We start from the raw sequence: 25,007 nt of genomic DNA on the forward strand, positions 1-25,007 counted from the left end.
GTAGTGCTTTCCCAGCCAGAGCCTCGAGAGCTCTGTGAGATCACTCAGTGCAGGCTGGGAGGGATGATGCCATGCTGTTCCACAGAAGTGTTTCTTCTGGGAGACAAGTGGCTTTTTAACCTAATTGTCTGCAAGTCTGGGAGCTGTATCAGCTCATCCACACAGTCACATGGCAGCTTCTCCTGGTGCTTCCAGAGCAAGATTGCTGGGAGTCATCCTAGCTGCTCACTTACCTGGCAAAACATTTCCCTTGTTGGTTTTCTGCTGAGAGGCTGGAAGGGTCCTTTTGGAGCATTTCAGATGGAACCTCTCATCCTGGAGAGGGCCTGGAGAGGATGGCTGGGCCCAGAAAAATGCAGTGATTTGTGTGTGTGCATCCTTGCTCACAAGGAAGGGGTGGGAGCCACCTCCTGCAGCAGCACCACTCTTGGAAGGTGGCACTGGTGCCATCTGAGATGCTGTAACTCAAAACCTTCTGTGGTCTAAAACCGTTTCAATTGTTGGTATTGAAAAGGTGGGAAACAATAAAAACCTACAGTAGCATTCTTCTTGCTGGATTTGCACTGAAATAAAAACATGTGGGTTCTTTCCTTCAGTTCACTGTAGTTTTTGTTTGCTTCTCTGTGGCTGGTGTGAAAACTCTGCTATCAGCTTCAGAGAGAAGGCATGAAGGGAAGGGCAGAGCCAGCATTTCCAACCTGCTGTCTGCAGGTGGCAGAACACAAACTCTGCATGGCTCGGCTGCTTGGCTCTGAAATAAAATCAGTGTTGAGGAATTCCTCAGGTGCAATTATTGATCATTGGGGATTATCCAGGGGGAGGAGGACAGAGCTTTATAAACATTCCATGTCCTGTGTAAAGAGCTTATGGTAACCTTTCTGAAGAAGGCAATAAACAGTGAGCTCTGGAAACCCTTCCAGGCATCAGTTCTCATTTTTAATGTGGAAACAGAGTATGGCCTGACAGCAGCTCAGTAGGTAATAGGATAAGAATTGACTTTCAGACCAGCTTTCCAGCACAATGCATAGTGGAACAAAAAAAAAAAAGACAAGGAAATATGTAAGGAATAAAAATTTAAGGTAGACTGTCCACATCTGTGATGTATTGCAGACTGTGGAAATATTTTCCTTCAGTTACAGCAATGCAGAGTAAAACCAGATAGAAGGGTAGGGAACCTGCAGTGATAACAACAGGCACGATTTCCATCCTGCAGGCACTCACTGTGGATGCATTTATCTATAGATTTGTTTGCATTTTAAAAGCTTTTGACATACCAAATAAAACTGACTTTGCACCATTTCTTGGCAACACAGGTCAGATCCTGTGTTTCATCCTAAAGATATTCTTATGAGAGGCTTGCCATTAATGATGAATGAATAACGAAGCATCTGTTGCTGTTGATCATTCATTGGAAAGCAATCTTTTCTGCAAATGTTTTGGTAATAGAGCAGTTCCTCAGAGCCAGCACAGCCTGTACTGTTTTAGAAGTAAAATAGGAAATGCAGTGAATGATTTTGTAGGAAAATGAAGTGAATGCGAACATAGCAGTGAGGAGCTGTGGCAGGAGATCAAATCCAGAGCCCCAGTGTCATTGCCTTGCTCCAGTGGTGTGTGGTGCTGTCACAGGCATTGTCCCCTCCTGTCCCTGTGACACCTCTGGGGGTGTAAAATCATCTCTGTTCATGGATGCATCCAGCTCTGGATCCAACAACTCAAGGTCACCTGGTTTTTAAACCTAGGAACCGTTTTGCCTCCTTTTTTTCCAAGCAAAAGATGTATTTTTTTGATAGATACAGAATTTCATATCCTTGCAGTCCTACAGTTACCCCCGCCTAGGAATGTCCATATTAAATGATGCTCAGGATTACAGTTTCACTATCCTTGTTCTGATATTTCCTGCAGGTTTGTGTCAGCCCTCTGCTCACTCTTCTCTGCTCATATATCATCCCTTTCATTCTTGACAGTATTTCATTCACTGAATATTTTTTTCTAATTGAAAACATACAAATAGAGTACCTGCACCCTTTAATATAGAACAGTCTAGAACTGTCTTAAAATAGTGCTAATATCAGCTCAGAAAAAATAATTTACAGCTGAAGTTCCAGCAGTAACTTGAGACTCAGGGTGCCTTGTTTAATGGGTGCCTTATTTAATCCCCTCTCCCTGTGGATGTCCAGCATTTCCTACAAAGTTAATACCATTAATTATCTCAAGCTGAGCACCCAGAGGACTGTTTGCTTCTGCAAATCTGAATATTTTCACTTGCTAGGGATAGAAGTTGTTTGAGTTACCTCCAGGGGTTTGGGGGCTGAGGGGGGGGTTTCCTCTTTAATCTGCCCAGAGCTGTTGCAGACTAATTCCCTGCACAAACCCTGTCTCCACGTTGCTATTTATGTGTGCATGTGTATGAGATAATAGAGAGTGACTGACTACAATATATGCATTTAAGCTACTCAGCTGAAAATTACTGAGCATTAAAATCCCCTGGGAATCACAAGAGTGCTAAATTAGGAGAGCACATGTCAGTCAGTGTGTGGAAATGCGTCTCCTACAAGAGCAGCTTTCAGTAAGAAGAATGAGCATTGTTCCCTGGAGTGCATCAATCCCAGTTTGGCCACTCTGTACCAGCTTTTACTATTTCTCTGCAAGAATACATGGGCTTTTGTTATTATTTTTCCCTGGCTTTTGTTCCACTGTGCATTTCTATTAGCTGCGTCTCATGGGCCAGCTATCAAGGGACACACTGCTGTGCTGTGCCAAATGAAGGCATTTCCAGCCATAAGCAAGATATTGTGGATTGAAAAGAGCCACGGGCAGTGACAGGTCCTGGACTCTTTGTAATTGTTTAAATGTGCTTTATTGTACTGAGCAGTGACATAGAAACTCTGAGAAACTGGCTGGTTTGACCCGAGGCAGAAATGAGCAGAATGCTGCAGGGTAAATGAGGGGCTTTGGCAAAGAGGCGTTTCTGTTGGTCTGATCCATCAGTACATCTCTTTGCATGATTGAGGCATGTATTTTAATAGTGCTTAAACAACTTAGAGGTCTGTCCCATCTCCAAAAAATACCAGGCATCTTGAAAATCCATGATAGGAAGTTGAATCCTATTGATCACCAAGCTTTTAATTCTGAAACTCACAGGGCATGCGCTGAAAATGATACTTCTGTACTTTCATTGGACTGAAAGAATAGTCTGGAAAAACGAAGTGGTCACGGTGGTTAATTTCTGTCAGTACATGATTTGTGTGCAGAACAGCTTAGCAGAATGGCAAAAGACTCCAAATGGGAGCTGACTTGGTTTGTTCAGGATTTGTAGGCCCTTTTTGTTGCTGCCAGAGGGGCAGTGTGTAAAATCATCATTCGCAGAGTGTGTGGGAACACCTTCCAAGGTGTTACTGTATTGTTCCCGAACTGAGATGCTCAGATCATAATGAGGAGCAGAGGGATGAGCAGGGATCACGGGAGATGGGGTCCCTCATTAGGCAGGTGAACCAACCCCGCATTCACCTGCACCTTGTCCATTCCTGTGGCAAAACAAAAACCTTGTGTCTGAGGCAGTAATGAGCTCTGCCTCTCACAGCAACTTCATAAATAAATACCAGACATGACCACAGGCCCACCTGCCTCTGCCTTGAGGCGCTCTCTGCTTCTGGGGTGAATCCCATTTGTTTCCATCCTCTCCACCCAGAGTGACACTCTGGGACATAGGAAAGTATTTAGGAATATTAAATGTGGAAAGTCAAACAGGATTTCTCCTTTTGTCACAGTAGTGAGTCAAACCTGACCTGAAACCAGTGTGATTTTTAAGAGTCTTTCCATGAACTTTATTGTCTTCTTATTCAGTTCACTCTGCTTTTCCAGGTGCAGCTTCTGGTTTTATCTCCTGAAAAATAGTGTAGTGCTCTCTGTATTTTCAGTTAAAAGTAGAGATAAATTCTTCTTAAAAACTTAAGCCTGCAGTCAAGGGCATGCTTTATTTTTTGCAAAAGAAGGTCATGCTCTGGTTGCAGCCAGCAGCAGAGGGTCCCTACCGAGAAGCTCAGAACCATCCTTAGACAGAAAGGAAACACAAAGCTATTGTTCCTTATTAAAGAAAAAAAAACCAAACAATTTTCCTCATTTTTAACAGTTTTGTTAAGTATGGTAAATATATGAAATGTACATTAGGTGTATAGATGCACAGATGTGTGCTGGTCTCCTTGCACTTGCCTGAGGAGCAGGAGCTCACAGCAGTGTGAGCAAAGGAGAGGCAGCATCGTTTGCACCTCTCACTCCCTCCCAGACACCTCTCAGGGCTTGTGCTGCCTTCAGCCCTCCCACACCCTGCCTCTCTCCTGGAGATGGAGATTCAGCCCAGCTCACGTCGCCTGCAGCCCCGGCTCTGCAGGCTGCCTTGGCGCGGTAATTGAATTTGTGCCTCTCGATTCTGCTCCCTCATTTAGGATCAAGTATGGGGAAAGGTTACAATTAATCTGAGTGGGGAACAGAGCCACCAGAGCTAATGATGTGTTACTGCTCTGGAGGGGAATAATTGGGGTCCTTGTGGCACAGAAAACTATTATTAGTAAGTAAAAAGTATCAAAAGAAAGCAACCTGCACCCATCTCCCCATGCACAGTTTTGCAATCTGTGTCTCTGTCAGGTTTCCTAAAAATGGAGCATTTTATTAATGCTCCTGCCTGTAAGCAGGTTTTTTGGCTGTGCCTTTGCACAGGACCTTTTCACAGCCCTGGCTGCTCCCCCCTGGGGCTCACAGAGGATGCTCAGCATGCACAAAGGCAATATTTGTATGTTAATAGCATGGCCATCCACGAGGGAAAGGGGCTCTGCTGCTGCTTGCTCAGCTGAGGAACCACAGGGAATCCCTGCAGAAGATGCAGGCTCCCAGGCTTAATGCAGTGTGCAGTGGCTAATTGAAAATGAGCTAATTGCTGCTTTTGAAGGCAAACACGAGGCTGGGCTGGGCAGAGGAGCGCAGAGCCCCTCCTGAGGGGGACTGTGCTGCAGAGCAGTGAGGTGTGTGTAGGAATCCCTGCAGGCTGCCAGGGTGCCCCAGGCCCACAGGGAGCACTCAGGGTTCCTGGGGTCAGTGGGACACACAGCCTACAGTGCAGAGTCATTGAAACTTCCATTGCACAGTGAAAATTCCCATCTCACTCATTATTCCAGGTACTGACTTGTGTTTTTATGTGTGGCAGAACATCACAGACCTTTGCCCAGGGTTAGCTGGGGACATGGGGGATGGCAAGGGCCGTTGTCACTGCTTAAGGGATACCCTTGCAACACTGGCAGTTTTCAAGATTACAAGACATGAAAGGTATTTCCAACTTTAGTCTTTTTTAAAAGAGCAGCTATTTGGAGGGGGAGCAAAAATTGGCTCTGACTTTTTTGTTTGCAACAGAAAATGGGGCAGAGCTAAACAGAGTTCTCTCTTACTTTGTAGCTGACTGAGTTACTCTTAGGATATGATAAAAGATACAGAATACCATTAACATTAGAATGAAGTAATTCTTTTTTTCATTTTATTCCTGCTGCCTTGGATCTAACTTGCTGCAAACGCAAACATTTGTTCTTTGAGGGCAGTAACATAGATCTGGATTTTCAGCTTTTCAGCTCATCAGTCTTGGAGTGTGCTCTGGTCTCACATACAGGAGAGGGAAAGCTCTTGGAAACCCCAGGATGGGGCAAAATTCTGAATGTGAACAAACCTGTGAGCTCTTTGTGAGCTGGCAGGGCTCAGCCTTTTGTGGGAAATCCTGTGCTGAGCCCAGCCCACCCTGGCAGAGCCTGGATGGGCACCCTGGGCAGCACTGCCCCCCTCCTGCTGCAGTGTGGCACTGGAGGGGCTCCTGGCTGGGAACAGCCTTCAGCTGGGCCTGGGGGCAGCACAGTGAGTGCAGGAGCTGATACGGGATTTATTTTTCGTTTGGGGGTGCACATCTCACACCTTGCATGGGGGTCATCTCGGGAAATGTCCTCAGTGGGGCTCTGGTCTGTGGGTGGGGTGTGGAGCAGCCTGGGAGCCCCTGGCTCTGTGGTGTCAGTGAATTATGGCTGTGCACAGAGAGCAGGGCAGTGAGAGGAGCCAGTCTGGCTGTGCTGATGGCCATGGAGTTGGGTTTGGTGGGCACCACAGAAACAGCACTAAGGGCAATGGCAGCGATGGCTCCTGAGCCCCTGGGGCCCGCAGCAGCCCCTGGAGCTGTGGCACAGCTGCTCAGCAGGGCTGGCACTGCTCCTTCCTGGGCACAGACACAGTGATGCAAGTGCTGCAGTTATGGAAGGCTTGGGTAACAATGCCCAGAGCACAGCTCGCACGTGTCTCCTGCTGTCCCTGCTCTTCCCCATCCCCTGGTGGTGTATCTGGGACCAGCCCTGCTGTGGGTGACCCAGGAGAGGTGCTGAGTGCTCAGCAGGTGCTGCAATAGTCTCATTTTGGGCAGTCACAAAGAAGCCTCATTGTGACCACCCAGTGCTGTGTTTTGCTCTGCTGAGTGTTCTGTCCCTGTTCTGCCATCACGGCTGTGGTTCAGAAGCTCTGCCATCCCTAACTCTTGCCCCACGGCTGGGCTGAGGGCTGAGGAGCCCTGGGCATGGCAGCCTGGAGCAGAGCAGGCTCAGCAGACTGGTTAGGTGTCCTGCTGTCCTGCTCCTGAGCTCACTGTGTGCTGCACGGAAGGGCTGCCTCCTGCAGGCCCCACAGGTACAAACACAGAGTCCATGTGCTGCATCAGTTCTGCACTGGGGTGAGTGACAGGGGACAAACACAGAGTCCATGTGCTGCATCAGTTCTGCACTGGGGTGACAGGGGACAAACACAGAGTCCATGTGCTGCATCAGTTCTGCACTGGGGTGAGTGAGAGGGGACAAACACAGAGTCCATGTGCTGCATCAGTTCTGCACTGGGGTGAGTGAGAGGGGACAAACACAGAGTCCATGTGCTGCATCAGTTCAGCACTGGGGTGAGTGACAGGGGACAAACACAGAGTCCATGTGCTGCATCAGTTCTGCACTGGAGTGAGTGACAGGGGACAAACACAGAGTCCATGTGCTGCATCAGTTCTGCACTGGGGTGAGTGACAGGGGACAAACACAGAGTCCATGTGCTGCATCAGTTCTGCACTGGGGTGACAGGGGACAAACACAGAGTCCATGTGCTGCATCAGTTCTGCACTGGGGTGAGTGAGAGGGGACAAACACAGAGTCCATGTGCTGCATCAGTTCTGCACTGGGGTGAGTGAGAGGGGACAAACACAGAGTCCATGTGCTGCATCAGTTCAGCACTGGGGTGAGTGACAGGGGACAAACACAGAGTCCATGTGCTGCATCAGTTCTGCACTGGAGTGAGTGACAGGGGACAAACACAGAGTCCATGTGCTGCATCAGTTCTGCACTGGGGTGAGTGACAGGGGACAAACACAGAGTCCATGTGCTGCATCAGTTCTGCACTGGAGTGAGAGGGGACAAACACAGAGTCCATGTGCTGCATCAGTTCTGCACTGGGGTGAGTGACAGGGGACAAACACAGAGTCCATGTGCTGCATCAGTTCAGCACCACAGTGAGTGCAGGATTCCTGCAGAACTGCCCCAGGGAAGCACTGCAGGGGTGGCTCCTGCTTCCCCCAAAGCCAAGCCCAGTGCCATCAGCAGTGCCCCCCCAGTGTCACCTTGTGCCAGGTGCCACTGGAGCAGCCAGGCTGTCCCTTGGCAAGGAGAGCACAGACATGCTGCCTGTGCTCATGCCACCAAAATAGCACACATGGCAGGTACAGTGCCTGTCATTTCCTCTCCTCTGTGGGGTGGGCACGGGAGGAGCTGCACAGAGAGCTGGCACTTGCTGGGGGCCCTGGCACAGGCAGGGCCTCGTTGGAAGCTGTCAGGAGGAATTAAGTGCAGGGTGAGTGCTCGCGTGGGGGTGGCTCAGGGGCAGCTCTCAGAGCTGTTCTGCTGCCTCCCTCCTCCCTGGGCCTCTCAGCAAGGCTGCCCTCCTCTCTGGGGGTGTTTTCCCAAGCAATCCCATTAGGAAATTAGGGGTTCTTAGTAACTGTGAGAGGATTGCTGGTTTGTGTGAATGGGAGGGTGCCTGAATGAATGTCATGCATTTTGTGCTCTTGATACACATTTCACAAGTTTTCTGCCACACACGCATTATCCAGCATCCTGGAAAGCTCTGTCATTCTTCTTCAAAGCACTTGGGTTATTCCTAAAATGGCTTTAGATGTCTTGGGGAGCATGGAGTCACTTACCAGGGATGTTTAGAGCAGGCAGCACCGTTTCCATTCCTTGGGATCAATGAGGGGCAATGGGCTCCCTTGTGACTGCTGTGTATGTTGCATTCTTTGAGGGGACTGTGCTGAGGGAGGCTGGCTGGGCTTTGCAGCGAAGTGGAGGTGACTGCTGGCTGCTGTCTTGGTGGGTGAAAGTGCTGTTCATTTTCAAAAGCAGTGTGCACTGTGCCACTGATGGGCTTTGAGTTACCCAGGGGTGTTTGGAGCTCAGGAGGACTTGAAGCAGCTGCCTTGGGATGCAAGTCCTGTGGGAAACGCCGACATTGATCAGAGGAAAGAACACATGTCTAGAGCTGATGGTGTAAAATGTTCCTCCAATAGTGTCATGGATCCCTGTCCCTGGGGCACAGGGGGTCGATGCAGGGCCATGGATCTGCACTGCTGCCCTGCTGGGGCACTGCCTGGCTGGGGCTGCTGCTGGCTGAGCTGGAAAGGGCTCACATGGGCAGTCTCTGGGCAGAGAGCACCACCCTGGCTTTGGAACTGTGGCTGTGGGTGCCACACGGTACCCACGTGCACCAAAGGGAAACAAAACAATTGTGATGCTGGGAAAGCAAAAAAGGCGCATCTCAAAGTGATTGTATTACAATATAATCACTTTGATATGTGTCTTTTTGGAGGTTCTGGGAGAGGAAGGTGAGGAAGATACCCAAGTGGACAGAGCTGGAGAGAGACTGTCACAAGAGAGGAGACTTTGGGGATTTCAGAGTAGGGCAGAAAGCCAGAGAGAGGAGTGTGGAAGATCAGACCTGTGAAGAGAGGCCAAGTCTGCTCTGTCTAAAAGAAATATGCTCAAAGGAGACAATCACCTACAAATACACAGGGGGGACTTAGAATGCAGCCCACAATCAATTTTCAAATGATGGACTTGATCTTTAGATAAACCAGTAAAAGGCAGTGAGGATGGAATAAATGTCTGATTTATCACTGCATCCTTCCTTAGCTGCAGCAGCAACACAACCGTATTTTCTTCTCCTTGCTTCCCCTCTCCACCTCCTGAACAAAGTCAGGGAAGCACCTTTAGAGCTGTGATAGAAGGGCAGCTGCCAGCCTCCTCACCCTGCTGCTGCTTCGCACAGATGCTGCTCGAGTGCTGGGCCAGCCCTGCTGGGAATGCCCAGAGAGCAGGGTGGGGGAGAAAGCAGGCAGAGAGCTTTCCCAGCACAGGACAGTGTGTCACTGACAGGCCACAGGGCCCCTGTGTGTTCCCTGGGAGCAGGAATTTATCCTGCCTTGCGCTCAGATTTCTGGAGCCCTCCAGACAGCCGGCTCTGGACTTGCCTCAGTAGCCCTGTGAGGCTGCTCTGCATTTCAGGGTGGGACCCACCGGCCCAAGGGTTGCTGCAGCTGGGGAGGGGATGGGCAAGTGCCTTATCCCTGCCAGGGCTGCAGAGCTGTGCCTGCATTTGCTCCCCCTCGTGTCAGGGCACAGCTCACCCCTTAGCCAGGGCTGTCCCTGGAGCAGAGCCATCCCTGCTGCTGGCGCTGCTCCCATGGGCTGCAACCTGCAGCACCACAGAGAGGAGCACAAAGGGGCACCTGGGGCTTCCTTTCCTGGGAATTCCCTTGTTTCATAAGGCATTCTGAACAGGTTCATTTGTTAAAATCTTCTCCCAGAAAGAGGTCAGGGGAGCGCTTGCCTCGCACAGATCTCAGTGTGTGCAGGGAAGTTCATGGGGTAGGTGGCTAATGGCATCTACCGAAGTTCCCTGTGAAGCAGAGACAGTGGCTGAGTGATACGGCAGTGTAAACATGTGGCCTTTTCCTTTCTGCAGATCTTTCCACCATGTTTGGGAAAAAGAAGAAGAGGCTGGAAATCTCCGGCCCCTCCAACTTCGAGCACCGGGTGCACACCGGCTTCGACCACCGGGAGCAGAAGTTCACGGGGCTGCCCCAGCAGTGGCACAGCCTGCTGGCAGACACAGCCAACAGGCCCAAGCCCATGGTGGATCCCTCGTGCATCACCCCCATCCAGCTGGCTCCTATGAAGGTACTGCGGCCCTCAGCCTGTCTGTCACTGCCCCGATGCACCCTAAGGAAGCAGGGCCAGCACGAGTGGGCTCAGCATGGCGCTGTGCAGGGGGCCGGCATGGCTGGGAGGGAGCTGCACACGCAAACATCTAGCAGCAAAAAGGAATTGTGTGTGTGTAAAAGCGGTGGGAGTGTCTCTGGAGAGCCCGAGTCACAGGCCTGGCAGGGCTGAGCCTTGGCACTGCCGGGCTGCAGAGGAAACAGCCCCAGGTCCCAGGGGAGGCCCCAATGCTGCTCCTCTGCAGCACACAGCTCCTTGGTAATTAATTCAGCAACAGGGCTTCAGGCAAAGGCAGGCTGGAGCCAGGGAGAGAGGGAAATGCACACCAAAGGAGGGAAATCAAATGGCCTGTTCAGCTGGGCAAGGAGCTCGGGGAGGGACTGACTGCACCCACCAGTGGGGTGGGACATGCTGGGGATGGGACAGTGACACAGCCCGGGCCATGGCCTGGGGCTCAGGCTGCACGCCTGGGAGGAACACTGGGCTTGGAGGGTACAGCAGCGCTGGGCAGGGAGCCAGCAGGATTCCAGGCTCAGGACTCTGATGAACTGGCCCTGATTGTGCAGTGTCCCTGGGACTGCACAGCCTGACATGCAGGTGAATCACACCTGTGAGATGCTGAGAGCATGAACTCTGCCAGCCATGCACCTTTCCCTGCCACGCAGCTGCAGAATCAATTTAGGATTTCATTTTCATGACGATTTTCCTGCAACAAGGGAAAATCAGATAATCCTGAGAGTATGGACCCTGTAGTTACATTTGCTAAGTGCTCTTTGGTAAATTTGCATTCACTGCCTGCTCAGGAAGGGCACTCATCACCTGCTGATCAGGGCTGCTGGCTGCTGCTGCAGGACAATGGGGATAAAATCAAGCTCTTCTCTCTTTTTCTTTTTGCTCTAATAAAATATCTTGCTGCTAATGGTGGCCAAGAATAATGAGGAAAAAGGTAGGTAATCTTCTTCCTGCTGCTGTAGGAGAGCAACTTTGTTCCACAGCTCTTCTTAACACCAGAAATATCTCTGGATGTTTGGAATGAATACATGAAGATGTTTTAAAATGGGGGGGAGAAAAAAGAAGTTTATTATCTTCCAGAAATACCCTCTCTTTCCTACAGTTCTGGAGCTATAAATCCCTAAGCTTAAAAAGTATAAAATGGCATTACTTTTCTCAGCACTATAAAGATCATATGACTCTGGGCCTTGGCCTGCAAAGGTGGTTCATGTCCCACTGAAATAACATATGTGAGGGACCAAGCCCCAGATGGGAAATTGCCATGTTCTGAAGCAGAGACAATCACTGTTGGTTCTTTCCAAGCAACTGTAAATTCTTGCTCTTCTGCCTGTGTGTCGGGGCTCTGCATATGACTGATTGAAATGGGCCTCCATAGCACAGCTACAAAATTTTAATAGCAGCTAAGAGGCATTGAATATCACCTGAGCATTGGCTTTTAACTGTATTGCAAGATACCAGCTTAATGTATATTTGTTAAGAGTTAGCATGCTTTGTTTTGATACAGCTTAACTTAGAAGCTGAGTTGCAGTCACTTTAAGAATATTTAACGTTGCTAAACTGGTTCAGCATAAACATTTAATTTAGAGAAAATTTTAATGTGCGCACTTGCACCAGTACATTTAGTGTTTTAAGGGTATTTGGCACTCCTAACTTCACTGAGAACTGTAGGTTTAAAATGCACTTGCAGTTCATGAAGATAGGAAGCAAAGGTTCTGAGATCTCGGTGCTGTTCAGAACTGCTCTCTGTTCCACACAGCAGCTGGCAGCTCAGTTGGTGCAGTGATGTGGGGCAGAGAGGATGCACAGCTGTGCCCTGAGCCCCAGAGCTGAGTCAGGCTGGGGCGCTTGGCCAGAGTTAGCCGTGCTGTGGTGTCAGTCCTGCAGCAGCTCTGGGACCCTGCTGCCGTGTGCTCCTGAGTTCCTTCAGGACTGACAGTGTGTGTGCTGTGCGGCAGGAGGGTTCCTGCCAGTGGCGCTCCTGGGTGGCTGAGGAGCGGCACGGGTCAGAGCCAGACTCGCGCGGCCCAGTCCTGCTTCTGGGACAGAGCTGGTGCTGGCTTCCTTGGGGCTTCACCTGAGCTGAGGCACAGCAAGGGAAAGGCTTTCCCTGCAGCTCTCGCAGGGAGGGCTGTTTGCTTGTCTGCCAGCCTGCAGAGCACATCTGAGGGTGCACAGAGTCTGCCTTGGGGTGAAACCAGCACATGATAAATACTGTCCCTGCTGCACCTCTCCCAGGCATCCTGGGGGATGTCAGCCCTGGGGGATGTCAGCCCTGCCTCTGTCTGAAAGGCTCCTGGAGCTCTGGCACACGTGTGGCAGCTGCTTTTCGTGGAATGTCAGCCTTTGAATGCCAGCCTGAGCTGCCTGTACAGAGTCATTCGTTTTAAAACCAACCAGAGACAATAATGGGATTCCCCTTCTCAGTGTGGCTGACCCAGATACCAGCAGAGCATTGTCTATTTCAGGTGCAAGCACAAGTACAGCACAGCAGAAAACTTCATGAGAAATAGAACAGCAGTGATCTTGATAGGTTTGAGGGGTAGAGACAAGGAGGGGGTGAAAAAAGGCTGATTTTCCACTGAAAACATCCCTGCATGAAAAATGTGAGCAGTCTGTGTCTGCCTGTACTTCAAAGAGGCTTCTCAAAGGCTGCCATGCTGTTGCCAGGGCTCTTGGTCCCCTTGCCTCAGTGCTCTGCAGTTACTCCATGTGTACTGGAGCTCCTGCTTTGCTGTTTGTTCTTAGCACACAACATGCTTGCCTTATCTTTGCCTTTGTGCTGCACAGAAGCTCCGCTCTGGTACCACCCTTTGATTTTTGGAAACTTCAGAATGAATAACTAAGCAAATGCATCTCCACTCCATCCAAAATACCAGGAAAACAGACATCAGAACCTTTATTCTGGGGATTTCTGCCAGGAGAGCTCATCGTTGCCTGTGTAAAGATGCTCCATTAACACTCTTCAATGCCTGCTGCTGTCAGTGGGAGCAGGGAGGCACCGAAGACTTGTTAAAATCCCTTCCCATGTTTCCTGGTGCAGGGAACAGCTGAGCGTCCTCACTTCTGTCAAGTTACTGCAGGGAAAAATGCCATTTGTTCCTGAAGAAATACCATACTGGGGTTATCCTTTAGTTCTCTGTGCTGCTCCATGTGTCAGGCCTCCAGTGCTGTTTTTGTTGGGTGGTTTCATCCATCCTCACCCTCAGCAAGACCAGGGTTCCCAACCTGAGAGTGACAGTGCTGAGTTTGTCCTTGAGAAAGGAGGGAGGCAGCTGTCAGTGTTTGGCTGGCTAAACACGTGGGGACTTCCAGAAAACTGAATTCTGCCTGCTGGGGCCTCCTCATGACCTTCTCCTTCCTCTGCAGTGAATCTGCAGTGGGGAATGACCTCAGGGCTGCCAGCTCCTCTCCCAGCCTTCCATCCTCGCATCTCACAGCTCTGCTCTGTAGGGTTTCTCTTGAAACTTTAGCTTTTCTCACTTTTGCCTCAATCCTTGACCCCAATCCTGGTGAGTCAGCTTTAATTTTTAAAACTTTTCAAAGTTTCTACTGGTGCATTTCAGCCTCTCTCCTGCAAAGAGAAAGAAAAATAAGAAAATGAGTAATTGGTTGTGGCCCTTCCAATAGCTCTGACATGAAAATCAAAGCTTTTGTTCACTCTGCATGAAGACAGAAGGAAAAAAGGCAATTACTTCTCTTCCCCATCCTGTTTGGCCTCTCACATTTTCCCAACACTGACATTCAAGCCTCGTTTAAGGTGCCATTTTTGTGCTACATTTACATGTCCTTGCTTAGATGGAGGATACTGAGCAGAGTGGTGCTGAGTGGCCAAGGACCTCAGAGAGGAGATGAGTGAGGGTCCTTGTGTGGGCTTGAGCAGCCAGAAACATGCAGATTTCATTGGAAACCGCCGTGTGGAACTGCCCAGGGGAAATGCCTGGCCAGGAGCAGGGGGATTTAGGAATACAGAGCTGTTCAGGGGCATGGCAGCAGATGGGCAAAGCAGCGTTGTCCTGACCTCTCTTCTCAGCCTCCCAAATTCTGATTTCCCCCTGACGGCTCCTGCCAGGACAGGACCTGGAGGGCTGCTGACATCTCGTGGGCCTTCCCTGTAAGCACAGCCTGAAAGTCCCTGGGCTGTTAATGCAGGTTCTGCATGGCAGCTCAGTGCTGCCTCAGTGGGACGGCTGGGGGGCTGTCCCCAGCAGGGCAGGCACACAGCCCCTCTGCTGCAGGAGCATGCTGTGCCATGGAGCAGGGCACACAGCCCCTCTGCTGCAGGAGCATGCTGTGCCATGGAGCAGGGCACACAGCCCCTCTGCTGCAGGAGCATGCTGTGCCATGGAGCAGGGCTGAGCAGGGCACACAGCCCCTCTGCTGCAGGAGCATGCTGTGCCATGGAGCAGGGCACACAGCCCCTCTGCTGCAGGAGCATGCTGTGCCATGGAGCAGGGCTGAGCAGGGCACACAGCCCCTCTGCTGCAGGAGCATGCTGTGCCATGGAGCAGGGCACACAGCCCCTCTGCTGCAGGAGCATGCTGTGCCATGGAGCAGGGCACACAGCCCCTCTGCTGCAGGAGCATGCTGTGCCATGGAGCAGGGCACACAGCCCCTCTGCTGCAGGAGCATGCTGTGCCATGGAGCAGGGCTGAGCAGGCACACAGCCCCTCTGCTGCAGGAGCATGCTGTGCCATGGAGCAGGGCTGAGCAGGGCACACAGCCCCTCTGCTGCAGGAGCATGCTGTGCCATGGAGCAGGGCTGAGCAGGATCACAGCCCCTCTGCTGCAGGAGCATGCTGTGCCATGGAGCAGGGCTGAGCAGGGCACACAGCCCCTCTGCTGCAGGAGCATGCTGTGCCATGGAGCAGGGCTGAGCAGGATCACAGCCCCTCTGCTGCAGGAGCATGCTGTGCCATGGAGCAGGGCTGAGCAGGGCACACAGCCCCTCTGCTGCAGGAGCATGCTGTGCCATGGAGCAGGGCTGAGCAGGGCACACAGCCCCTCTGCTGCAGGAGCATGCTGTGCCATGGAGCAGGGCTGAGCAGGCACACAGCCCCTCTGCTGCAGGAGCATGCTGTGCCATGGAGCAGGGCTGAGCAGGGCACACAGCCCCTCTGCTGCAGGAGCATGCTGTGCCATGGAGCAGGGCACACAGCCCCTCTGCTGCAGGAGCATGCTGTGCCATGGAGCAGGGCTGAGCAGGGCACACAGCCCCTCTGCTGCAGGAGCATGCTGTGCCATGGAGCAGGGCTGAGCAGGATCACAGCCCCTCTGCTGCAGGAGCATGCTGTGCCATGGAGCAGGGCTGAGCAGGATCACAGCCCCTCTGCTGCAGGAGCATGCTGTGCCATGGAGCAGGGCTGAGCAGGCACACAGCCCCTCTGCTGCAGGAGCATGCTGTGCCATGGAGCAGGGCTGAGCAGGGCACACAGCACCTCTGCTGCAGGAGCATGCTGTGCCATGGAGCAGGGCTGAGCAGGGCACACAGCCCCTCTGCTGCAGGAGCATGCTGTGCCATGGAGCAGGGCACACAGCCCCTCTGCTGCAGGAGCATGCTGTGCCATGGAGCAGGGCTGAGCAGGGCACACAGCCCCTCTGCTGCAGGAGCATGCTGTGCCATGGAGCAGGGCTGAGCAGGGCACACAGCCCCTCTGCTGCAGGAGCATGCTGTGCCATGGAGCAGGGCTGAGCAGGGCACACAGCCCCTCTGCTGCAGGAGCATGCTGTGCCATGGAGCAGGGCACACAGCCCCTCTGCTGCAGGAGCATGCTGTGCCATGGAGCAGGGCTGAGCAGGGCACACAGCCCCTCTGCTGCAGGAGCATGCTGTGCCATGGAGCAGGGCTGAGCAGGGCACACAGCCCCTCTGCTGCAGGAGCATGCTGTGCCATGGAGCAGGGCACACAGCACCTCTGCTGCAGGAGCATGCTGTGCCATGGAGCAGGGCTGAGCAGGGCACACAGCCCCTCTGCTGCAGGAGCATGCTGTGCCATGGAGCAGGGCTGAGCAGGGCACACAGCCCCTCTGCTGCAGGAGCATGCTGTGCCATGGAGCAGGGCTGAGCAGGGCACACAGCACCTCTGCTGCAGGAGCATGCTGTGCCATGGAGCAGGGCACACAGCCCCTCTGCTGCAGGAGCATGCTGTGCCATGGAGCAGGGCTGAGCAGGGCACACAGCACCTCTGCTGCAGGAGCATGCTGTGCCATGGAGCAGGGCTGAGCAGGGCACACAGCCCCTCTGCTGCAGGAGCATGCTGTGCCATGGAGCAGGGCTGAGCAGGATCACAGCACCTCTGCTGCAGGAGCATGCTGTGCCATGGAGCAGGGCTGAGCAGGGCACACAGCCCCTCTGCTGCAGGAGCATGCTGTGCCATGGAGCAGGGCTGAGCAGGGCACACAGCACCTCTGCTGCAGGAGCATGCTGTGCCATGGAGCAGGGCTGAGCAGGATCACAGCCCCTCTGCTGCAGGAGCATGCTGTGCCATGGAGCAGGGCTGAGCAGGATCACAGCCCCTCTGCTGCAGGAGCATGCTGTGCCATGGAGCAGGGCTGAGCAGGGCACACAGCCCCTCTGCTGCAGGAGCATGCTGTGCCATGGAGCAGGGCTGAGCAGGGCACACAGCCCCTCTGCTGCAGGAGCATGCTGTGCCATGGAGCAGGGCTGAGCAGGGCTGAGCAGGGCACACAGCCCCTCTGCTGCAGGAGCATGCTGTGCCATGGAGCAGGGCTGAGCAGGGCACACAGCACCTCTGCTGCAGGAGCATGCTGTGCCATGGAGCAGGGCTGAGCAGGGCACACAGCCCCTCTGCTGCAGGAGCATGCTGTGCCATGGAGCAGGGCACACAGCCCCTCTGCTGCAGGAGCATGCTGTGCCATGGAGCAGGGCTGAGCAGGGCACACAGCCCCTCTGCTGCAGGAGCATGCTGTGCCATGGAGCAGGGCTGAGCAGGATCACAGCACCTCTGCTGCAGGAGCATGCTGTGCCATGGAGCAGGGCTGAGCAGGGCACACAGCCCCTCTGCTGCAGGAGCATGCTGTGCCATGGAGCAGGGCTGAGCAGGGCACACAGCACCTCTGCTGCAGGAGCATGCTGTGCCATGGAGCAGGGCTGAGCAGGGCTGAGCAGGATCACAGCACCTCTGCTGCAGGAACATGTTCTGGCACTGAGCAGGGCTGAGCAGCAGGACAGCAGCCGGGTGACTGTGGATCTCAGCCTTTGGAAAGGAGAGGGCAACGTTTGGTGGCCAAAGCCCTTTAGGCTGGTCAGATTTTAAAGTTAGCCCTGCTCTGGAGGCAGGAGTCCCTTCCAGCCACAGCTCTCCTCTGTTATCTCTATCTGCAAGTGGTTGTTGTCAGATTTGCAATTGGCCTGTGAGACAGCCCCAGTTCCCATTTATTTTGGTCACTGAACAGGAATGCATTTGCTGCTGTGTGCTCCTGGAAGGAAACGCTGCCACACATTTAAGTGGAAGCTTTTCTGCCAAAGGGATCATGCCTCACCTGTGAGAGCCATTTGTTTTACTGCGTCTGTAAGTGACAGTGCTGCTGCAGTTATCCCTGTTCCCCCAGATATAATGCAAATATGCCATCTAGTGTCCATGGCTGACTCATGTGAGAAGAGCCCAGCTGACAGCTTTGTGTAATCTTGCAGGAATTTAATCACTGCACAAATAGAAATGAGCCACAGGTATGAATCAGTACAAGTACACAGCTCAGAAGTTCTTAAGAATTTTATCACTGGGTTAATATGTTCTATGTGTTCTGCATCATACAGAGGAAACTTTTGGGTTTATTTCTGATTGTCTGATTTCAGAAAATTATATATTTTATGTAAGTCCTTTAGAATAACACTTCTGCTGCCTGTGAAGTTGATTTCAACAATAGAGTCAGTATTTAAAAGTTATCTGGAAAATGCCCTCAATAGCAGGCTTTAAATTGGGCAGGAGGCTGGACTGAGTGATTGTTGTAGCTCCCTTCCAGCTGAAACAGTCTATCCCATCCCATTCCATCCCATCCCATCCCAAAGGGAACACTTCTCCCTGGGATGCTTTAACTGATCCATTCTCAGTTTTTCCTTACAGTTTTGAGTTTCTGGCTCTCTGAACAGCAGAGTTCCTGATCAGCAGCTCTTTCATTTTCTCACAGTTGTCTTCCTTGCTGTTGAAACATTTCATCCAGCCTGGTTTGGACATTGTTTTTCTAGAGCCTCATTTGGAGAATGAAAACCAGCATCATTATCATTTCAGACTGACCCAAAACACAGGGTATTCCTCAGTGTTTCAGTTCAGCTAATGTGCCAGAAAGTGAATTATTCACATCCCTTTTTGGCCAAGATGTTGTCCTTGATGGCAGCCCCCACGTTCAGGCAGGTACATTTGTCTGGACTGTGCACACCAGCACCAGGGTGTACAAGCAGGACCTGGCCATCCTAGAGAAACACTGAGGCTGCCAGTAAAAATCCTCTCCTGGAGCACAGAGTAAATGCTGTAAGTGTGATGCTAGTGTTGGAGGGATCTTGCAAGGGGAGCCTTGGTCCTGTTAGTGAAGCCCACGTGGGTGAGCAGAACTTTGCTGTTCACAAAGACTGAAAGTGAACTTGGAGCTCACAGTCTGCAGCTGCTGAAGCACAGCAGCCTCCTCTAGAGCTCAAACCCACGGTAACCTACAGGTCTGCACATGGAGGGCCAGACCCTGGTGCCAGCATTTCAGAAACTGAGTCTGGTCTCCTCTGGGAGTACCAGGCTGGGAATACTCTCCAGGTAGCACTTTGTAACCTGAAACAAGCCAGGAATGAGATCCTGACCAAGGACACTCATAATCAGGTTCTGTTTTAAACCTGGAAGCTGGTCCCTGAAGACAAATCCATGGCACACTGTTCCAGTAACTCCAGGCTGGCTTGGCTGTCCTGGAAAATGAGCCACACTGCCAGCCTGGTGTGAGCCCTTGGAGTCCAGACCAGAAACCAGACAGGTCACAGTCCCACTGAACCATGCTCTATGGAATAGAAATCTTCATTGTCCCTCCAATCCAAACCTTTCTGTGATTCCATAATTATAACCAAACAGCCACATTTATTCAATCCCAGCAGAGTTTGGTTCAATAGAGTCACAGGATCAGAGGGGAAGAAATGTTGCCAAGCAGCTGACACCTGTGGAGCCAGAGCTGCAGGTATAAATGTGCTCCTTTCTGTCTCCTGCTCTGACATGATTAGATCTGGGCTTTGGTGGCTCTCTAGGAATTTGAAAGTGCTTAGCTGAGCGTTCTTTCTTGTCTTCCCCTTCATGCAGGATCCAATTACACCAGACAAGTGCTGTGTATTACCAGGGAACAACACTGACTTACCTGCAGAGACTTTTAAATGCTTTTTCTGTTGTCTGTGGGATGAGCCATGTGTGTGTGCACCAGGAAAGAAAGGGCATTTCAGATACAGATCTTTGGAGAGAGAAAAGTGAATGAAAGGGAAGTATTTAGGGTGAGCATTTCTGCTTTTTAATTGCTGAGATCCAGCAGGCATTAGTAGTTAACTATCAGGATCACACAGTTAAAAGGACAGCATAAGATTGTGAATTTTACTGAATTTCACAGTTTTGTAGTCTGAGCAGAGCAGTAATTGGTATCTGTGTCCTACTTTGTAGTTAATGATTCTCACAGAGCATAGTGCACGTGAAGATCCTTATTGCTAAGGCTTACCCTTCCCTGAGAACAGCCCTTTCCAGGAGCATGGGATGCACAGGTGTAGAAATGTGCTTTAAACACAGGGGTTTGCATGAACCGGCCTGGGAAAGGCTCTGGAGCACGAGGGGAGGTCTGGCTGCCATGGCACAGCCCGTGGGGGAAGCAGCCCCATTTCACCCTTCTGCTTCTCCCTGCCTTGGGGAGCTGCCGGGCAGGGCAGGGCAGGGCAGGGCAGGGCAGGGCAGGATCAGCTCTGTGCCAGGGGCAGGGGCAGTCACTGAACCTGGCAGGGCAGGGCAGGGCAGGATCAGCTCCGTGCCAGGGGCAGGGCAGTCACTGAGCCTGGCAGGGCAGGGCAGGGCAGGAGCAGCTCCGTGCCAGGGGCAGGGGCAGTCACTGAACCTGGCAGGGCAGGGCAGGGCAGGATCAGCTCCGTGCCAGGGGCAGGGGCAGTCACTGAGCCTGGCAGGGCAGGGGCAGGATCAGCTCCGTGCCAGGCAGGTCTGTCACTGATCTGGCAGCTCCGATCCGTGCCCAGCCCTGCGTGCACTTGGGGGCGACACAGCCCAGCAAATGCAACACATGGAGCTCAGCCTGAAGGGCTGGAGCAGTTCCTTGTGCACCTGAGATCCTGGTGCTGGGCTGGCCCCACCTCTGCTGCTCTGAATCTCCTGCCTCACCTGGTTCCCATCAAGGTGTTTGATTTGCACTTCTCCTTCAAACAGGGAATAGTTCAAATGTCAGCTGAGGAAGCTTCTCGTGTCTTCTGTCTCACCTGCCTTGTAAATTTGACCTAAGCATCAGATTTCTGCACAGGAGCACTTTTTGCTTCATGACCATGTTTGCAGATGAAAACCACTCCGTGGGAGTCAGTCCTGCTTCCCTAGGACATTCCTATGGCTGCATTTCCCATTTGATAGTGTCCTTGGAAAGGAAAAGTAATATATTTCTTTGGAAGAATGAATGCTGCAATTTTCAATGCAGATGAAATTGGTTTGTGTTTTTATTTTGCCAATACAAATTCCTGGATTCCCTGGAATCAAGGAGTGAGCTTTCAGGAGAGGATGAAGGAGTCCAAAGCAGTCAGAGACATCAGTCACATTAAAAGGTGTTCCTAGCATGTGTGTGGGCAGGAATGCACAATTTTAGTGTGCTAGGAAGAACCTGGAAACTTTCTGGCTGTTTAAGGCCGTGGGACTGAGGCATGTTTTGGCACATTGCTGGTACAGGATGGTTTCACCTTGGCAGTGCCCTCCCTGGCACCTGGGCAGAGCTCTGCACACACCAGCCTGCCCTTCCTCAGGTGCTGACCCCAAATTCCCAGGGCTGGCATTGCAGGGACTGTCCCAGCCCCGAGCAGGGCCCGTGGGCAATGAGCCCCATCCACCTGCAGGGCTGGGGCTGGGGCACCCTGCACTCAGCAGCCTCTGCCTGATGGTTTATGGGGTGGGACAGTCACTGACACCCTCTGCCATGGCCTGCAGAGCACCAGGAGCTTCTCAAGGCAGCCCCACATTCTCAGAAACAGAACTGTGGGCTTTGTCTTCAAGCACCTGCTGTATACGAAACTTCCTTTGCTGTGGCAATACAGTTCTAATTGTTTGTTCTAAATTAACAGACTGTCAGAACCCTCATTTTAATTAAAAGCAGGAGATGACCCTGACCACAGTGGAGTGACCCAAGAGCCTCTGCCCTCCTGAGCAAGTGCCCCTCTGTCAGAGCTGCCAGATGAAGGCAATTGCTTCCTGAGTGTAAAATGTTATCACACTGGAATTGACTTAAATATTTCAGAGAGCTCAATCAGACTGCAGCCAGAAAAATCTTTCACTGAGGGAGAAAAGCTGGGGGATCATTAATTGGGTTAATGCTCCCTCAACCTTGCGTTTGCTAATGGGCATGTTGAGGGCAGAGGGGAGCCTCACCCAGGGAAGCTCCATCCTGGCTGCAGGGAGGGTTTGTGAATCCAGGCTGTGCCTCTGCTCAGCTCCTCTCTGGGGCTGCTGGGCAGAGCAGGCTGCATTCCCCTGTGCAGTGCCCTGTGCCACGGGGCACATGTGGGGTTTCACACCACCCTCCCTAAGCAGGGCTGCTGTCCCCGTGGGAGCCCCATCACCCCCACTAGGGTTGGTGGTGCTGGTGGTGTGGCTGCAGAGAGCTCCATCCTCTGGGATAGCCCCAGGCCCCTGCAGGCTCCCCTTGCTGTCCCAGCTCCCTGCAGTGTCCCTGGGGATGCTTGCACCCAGCTCAGATGGGCAGAGTCAGTTCATTCCTGCTTTGGGATGCATTTTGGGATGTGTTGTCCTGTGACAGGGATGATGCCAGGGCTGAAGGAGGCACCAGGAGTGCCAGCAGCCCTTGCTTCATCTCCTGTGTCCTGTGCCCTCTGTGCACTGCTGTGCTGGAACCATTGCCACCAGCCTCATGGAAATGCAGCAGTGCACAGAGGGCAGTTACAATTCCTGTGACTAATGTGTGTGAGTTATTTAATTTTGTGGGACATTCTTCTTTTCTTTTCCATCTCTGGATAAAAGAAAACTTTGAAGGGTCCTAAGTGCTATGAAACAGAAATTGTTTGGTTTGAGATTTCTCCACTCCTCTCCCTGAAGTTGTTGAACCCATCAGTAACACTGATCAGTACTACAGACACCTTCTGTATCACTGAATCAGTAATACAGACACTTTCTCTTTCAAATTAAAACTTTTAAGTCACATTTCACTCATTTGCTGTGTGTCTGAGAGATTTGTGTATGTATATGACATATAAAAATTGCACAGATCAGATACATTTCACGTAGACCCAGAATAATTACTTTAAACATTTAAAATTCTCTAATAGCATTTCAAATTGCATATAACAAGCATTTTTGTGTATTTAATAAAAAAAATAAGGAAAAATTACTAGAATGTAGATATTTCAGTGGTATTTTAAACTAAACCTTGTGTTAAAGTTGCTGTATTTTAAGATGTCAAAGGAATTACCAGGGAATGTGATTCTAATGAAACGTTGCTCTTGTTGTTATGGAAACCAACTTTTAAACTGCTGTGCAGGGTGGAAATTACACAGTGCTGTTTTGGTGAGCCCTTTTTTATAGCTTTCCATTATTTTGCTTTTGAAGAATGTAACCAGCTGGCAGTGGTGCTGTTGAGCATGTCAGGCTGCTCTCAGGCTGTGCCCTGGTTTGCAGGCTGGGATTTGGAGCCAGCTCAGGTGATGGCCCGTCCCAGACCTGGCACATCCTGCACACCCATGGCTCTGTCTGGGGAATTCTGCCCTCCTAAGGCTGGCTTGGCTGGGTTTTACATTTCTCTGGCTCCTCTTTGGGAGCTGTCCCAAGCAGGGATTTATGGATCTCCTGGAAAGGGATCAGAGCAGTTCAGGAGGAGGGATCATGGCTCACCTGCTGGGACACTCCATGGCAGGGGCAGGTGACACCATCTCGTGCTCCTGGTTTGGGCAGGTGGCCTGTGGGGTGAACTGCATGGTTGGTCCAGGGAGCAGGGACCCAAAATCCTGGCCCAACCCCACTGCAGTCTGCAGAGAGCCTTCCCCAAGGAGGAGCTGAGGGATACCAAACTGATTGCTGTTTTCTAATACTGTGTTTATGGGGAGATGAGAATTTATAGCATTGAGAAGGAATTCATAAGAGAAACGATATAAACTCCAAGGCCTCCAGGTGTACAGGAGGCTCTAAATTACAGCTTCAGGAAGGGATGCTCTGACATAGCTTCCTGCCTGGTGTGTATTCCTTGAGACTGCCTCTGAGTAAGGGCTGCTTCTGTAGGCAGGTGTAGATCAGAACTGGGGCAGCTCCCACAGGGCACTGCTGGAGGGTGCAGTGATGAACTGCCTCCTTTCCCACCCTGTATCTGATGGGTTCCTGCCCAAAAGGCTTCTTTGCAGGCTAATCTGTGTGCCACAAGTGCCTTGAACTCCCCACTGAGGGGATGGAGGGGATGGAGGTGTACAATTCTTTTTCAGTCCTCCTCATGCAGCTTGCCCATTTGGGTGTAATTAAGGATTCACTGGGATGTGGAAGGGTTGGGAGGATAATTCTGACACTGTCCCTTGGGAAAGCAGCTCAGAGGTTTGAATTTGTCCCCCAGTGAATATTGCATGGAGGAAAGCCTGAAGTGCCTCTGACACCTTGGCTGCAGCTGTGAAACTGTGTTACCTACGGGGAAAGCTGGAGTTTGCCTTCTTACTGATGACAGGGATCACTTTTTCTCTCCACATGCTGCTCGTATTTGTTTACACTGGGAATAAATGTGGTGTCATGAACAGCTTCAAATACTTTGAGATGTCTTGCAACACAAGAAAATAAATTGCCAATGGTTCCATCACTTCCATCACATTCTGACCATCTGTGCTTTATGCACCTTTTCTTAAGAACAAAAAAAAAATATTTTCAGCATGGGCTGTGCTTTTAGTTTATGTGTAAAGCAGATAAAGAGAGAAGCTAGCTAGAGGCAAAATCAGAGTTTAGACTGGCTGTTCATAAGGGCGACCTTCCCTTAAAATTCCCTTTTTTTCACCCTGCACATCACAGAGATTTAGAGCCCTCATTGACTGCAGAAAACACAGCTCCAGGAGGACAAAGGATGATATATTCTCAACGAATGTGTAAAGTATAGTAGTTCTAAAGACAATAAATGCAAGGTCGCATTAGGGCACAACAGTTAATTACCCACTTCATTACTGTCAAGGTTAATACAGTATTTGAGCACAGGAGCTGTTTCTCATCTGCTGCTGGAAGCAAGGCAGGACAGCCTCAGCGGCAGGCAGATCCATTACAGCTTATCAGGGCAGCACAGGCGCTGCAGAGCCCCATGAAGGATGGCTGCTGTCACCAGGGAGCCATGGGACACACGGGGAGCCGGGCCCGGCCCCAAACACGGGCACTGCACCCACAGAGACACACGGGGAGCCGGGCCCGGCCCCAAACACGGGCACTGCACCCACAGGGAGCTGGGCCCAGCCCCAAACACGGGCACTGCACCCACA

General features: G+C 51.6%; 1 protein-coding gene across 2 annotated transcripts in view; it reads left to right on the forward strand.

Annotated features, from left to right (window-relative positions):
- The window catches only part of PAK5 (p21 (RAC1) activated kinase 5), a 158,455-nt gene that overhangs the window by 113,941 nt on the left and 19,507 nt on the right, over window positions 1-25,007 (forward strand). For both annotated transcript variants that reach the window (XM_054290459.1, XM_054290460.1), the window contains exon 2: window positions 10,063-10,277. In XM_054290459.1, the coding sequence (XP_054146434.1) occupies window positions 10,063-10,277 (215 nt within the window). The remainder of the gene's footprint in view (window positions 1-10,062; window positions 10,278-25,007) is intronic.

Source organism: Melozone crissalis, unplaced genomic scaffold (genome assembly GCF_028551555.1).
Source record: "Melozone crissalis strain CALT ecotype California unplaced genomic scaffold, PUWL_Pcris_2 ptg000081l_1, whole genome shotgun sequence".
NCBI classification, from domain to species: Eukaryota; Metazoa; Chordata; class Aves; order Passeriformes; family Passerellidae; genus Melozone; species Melozone crissalis.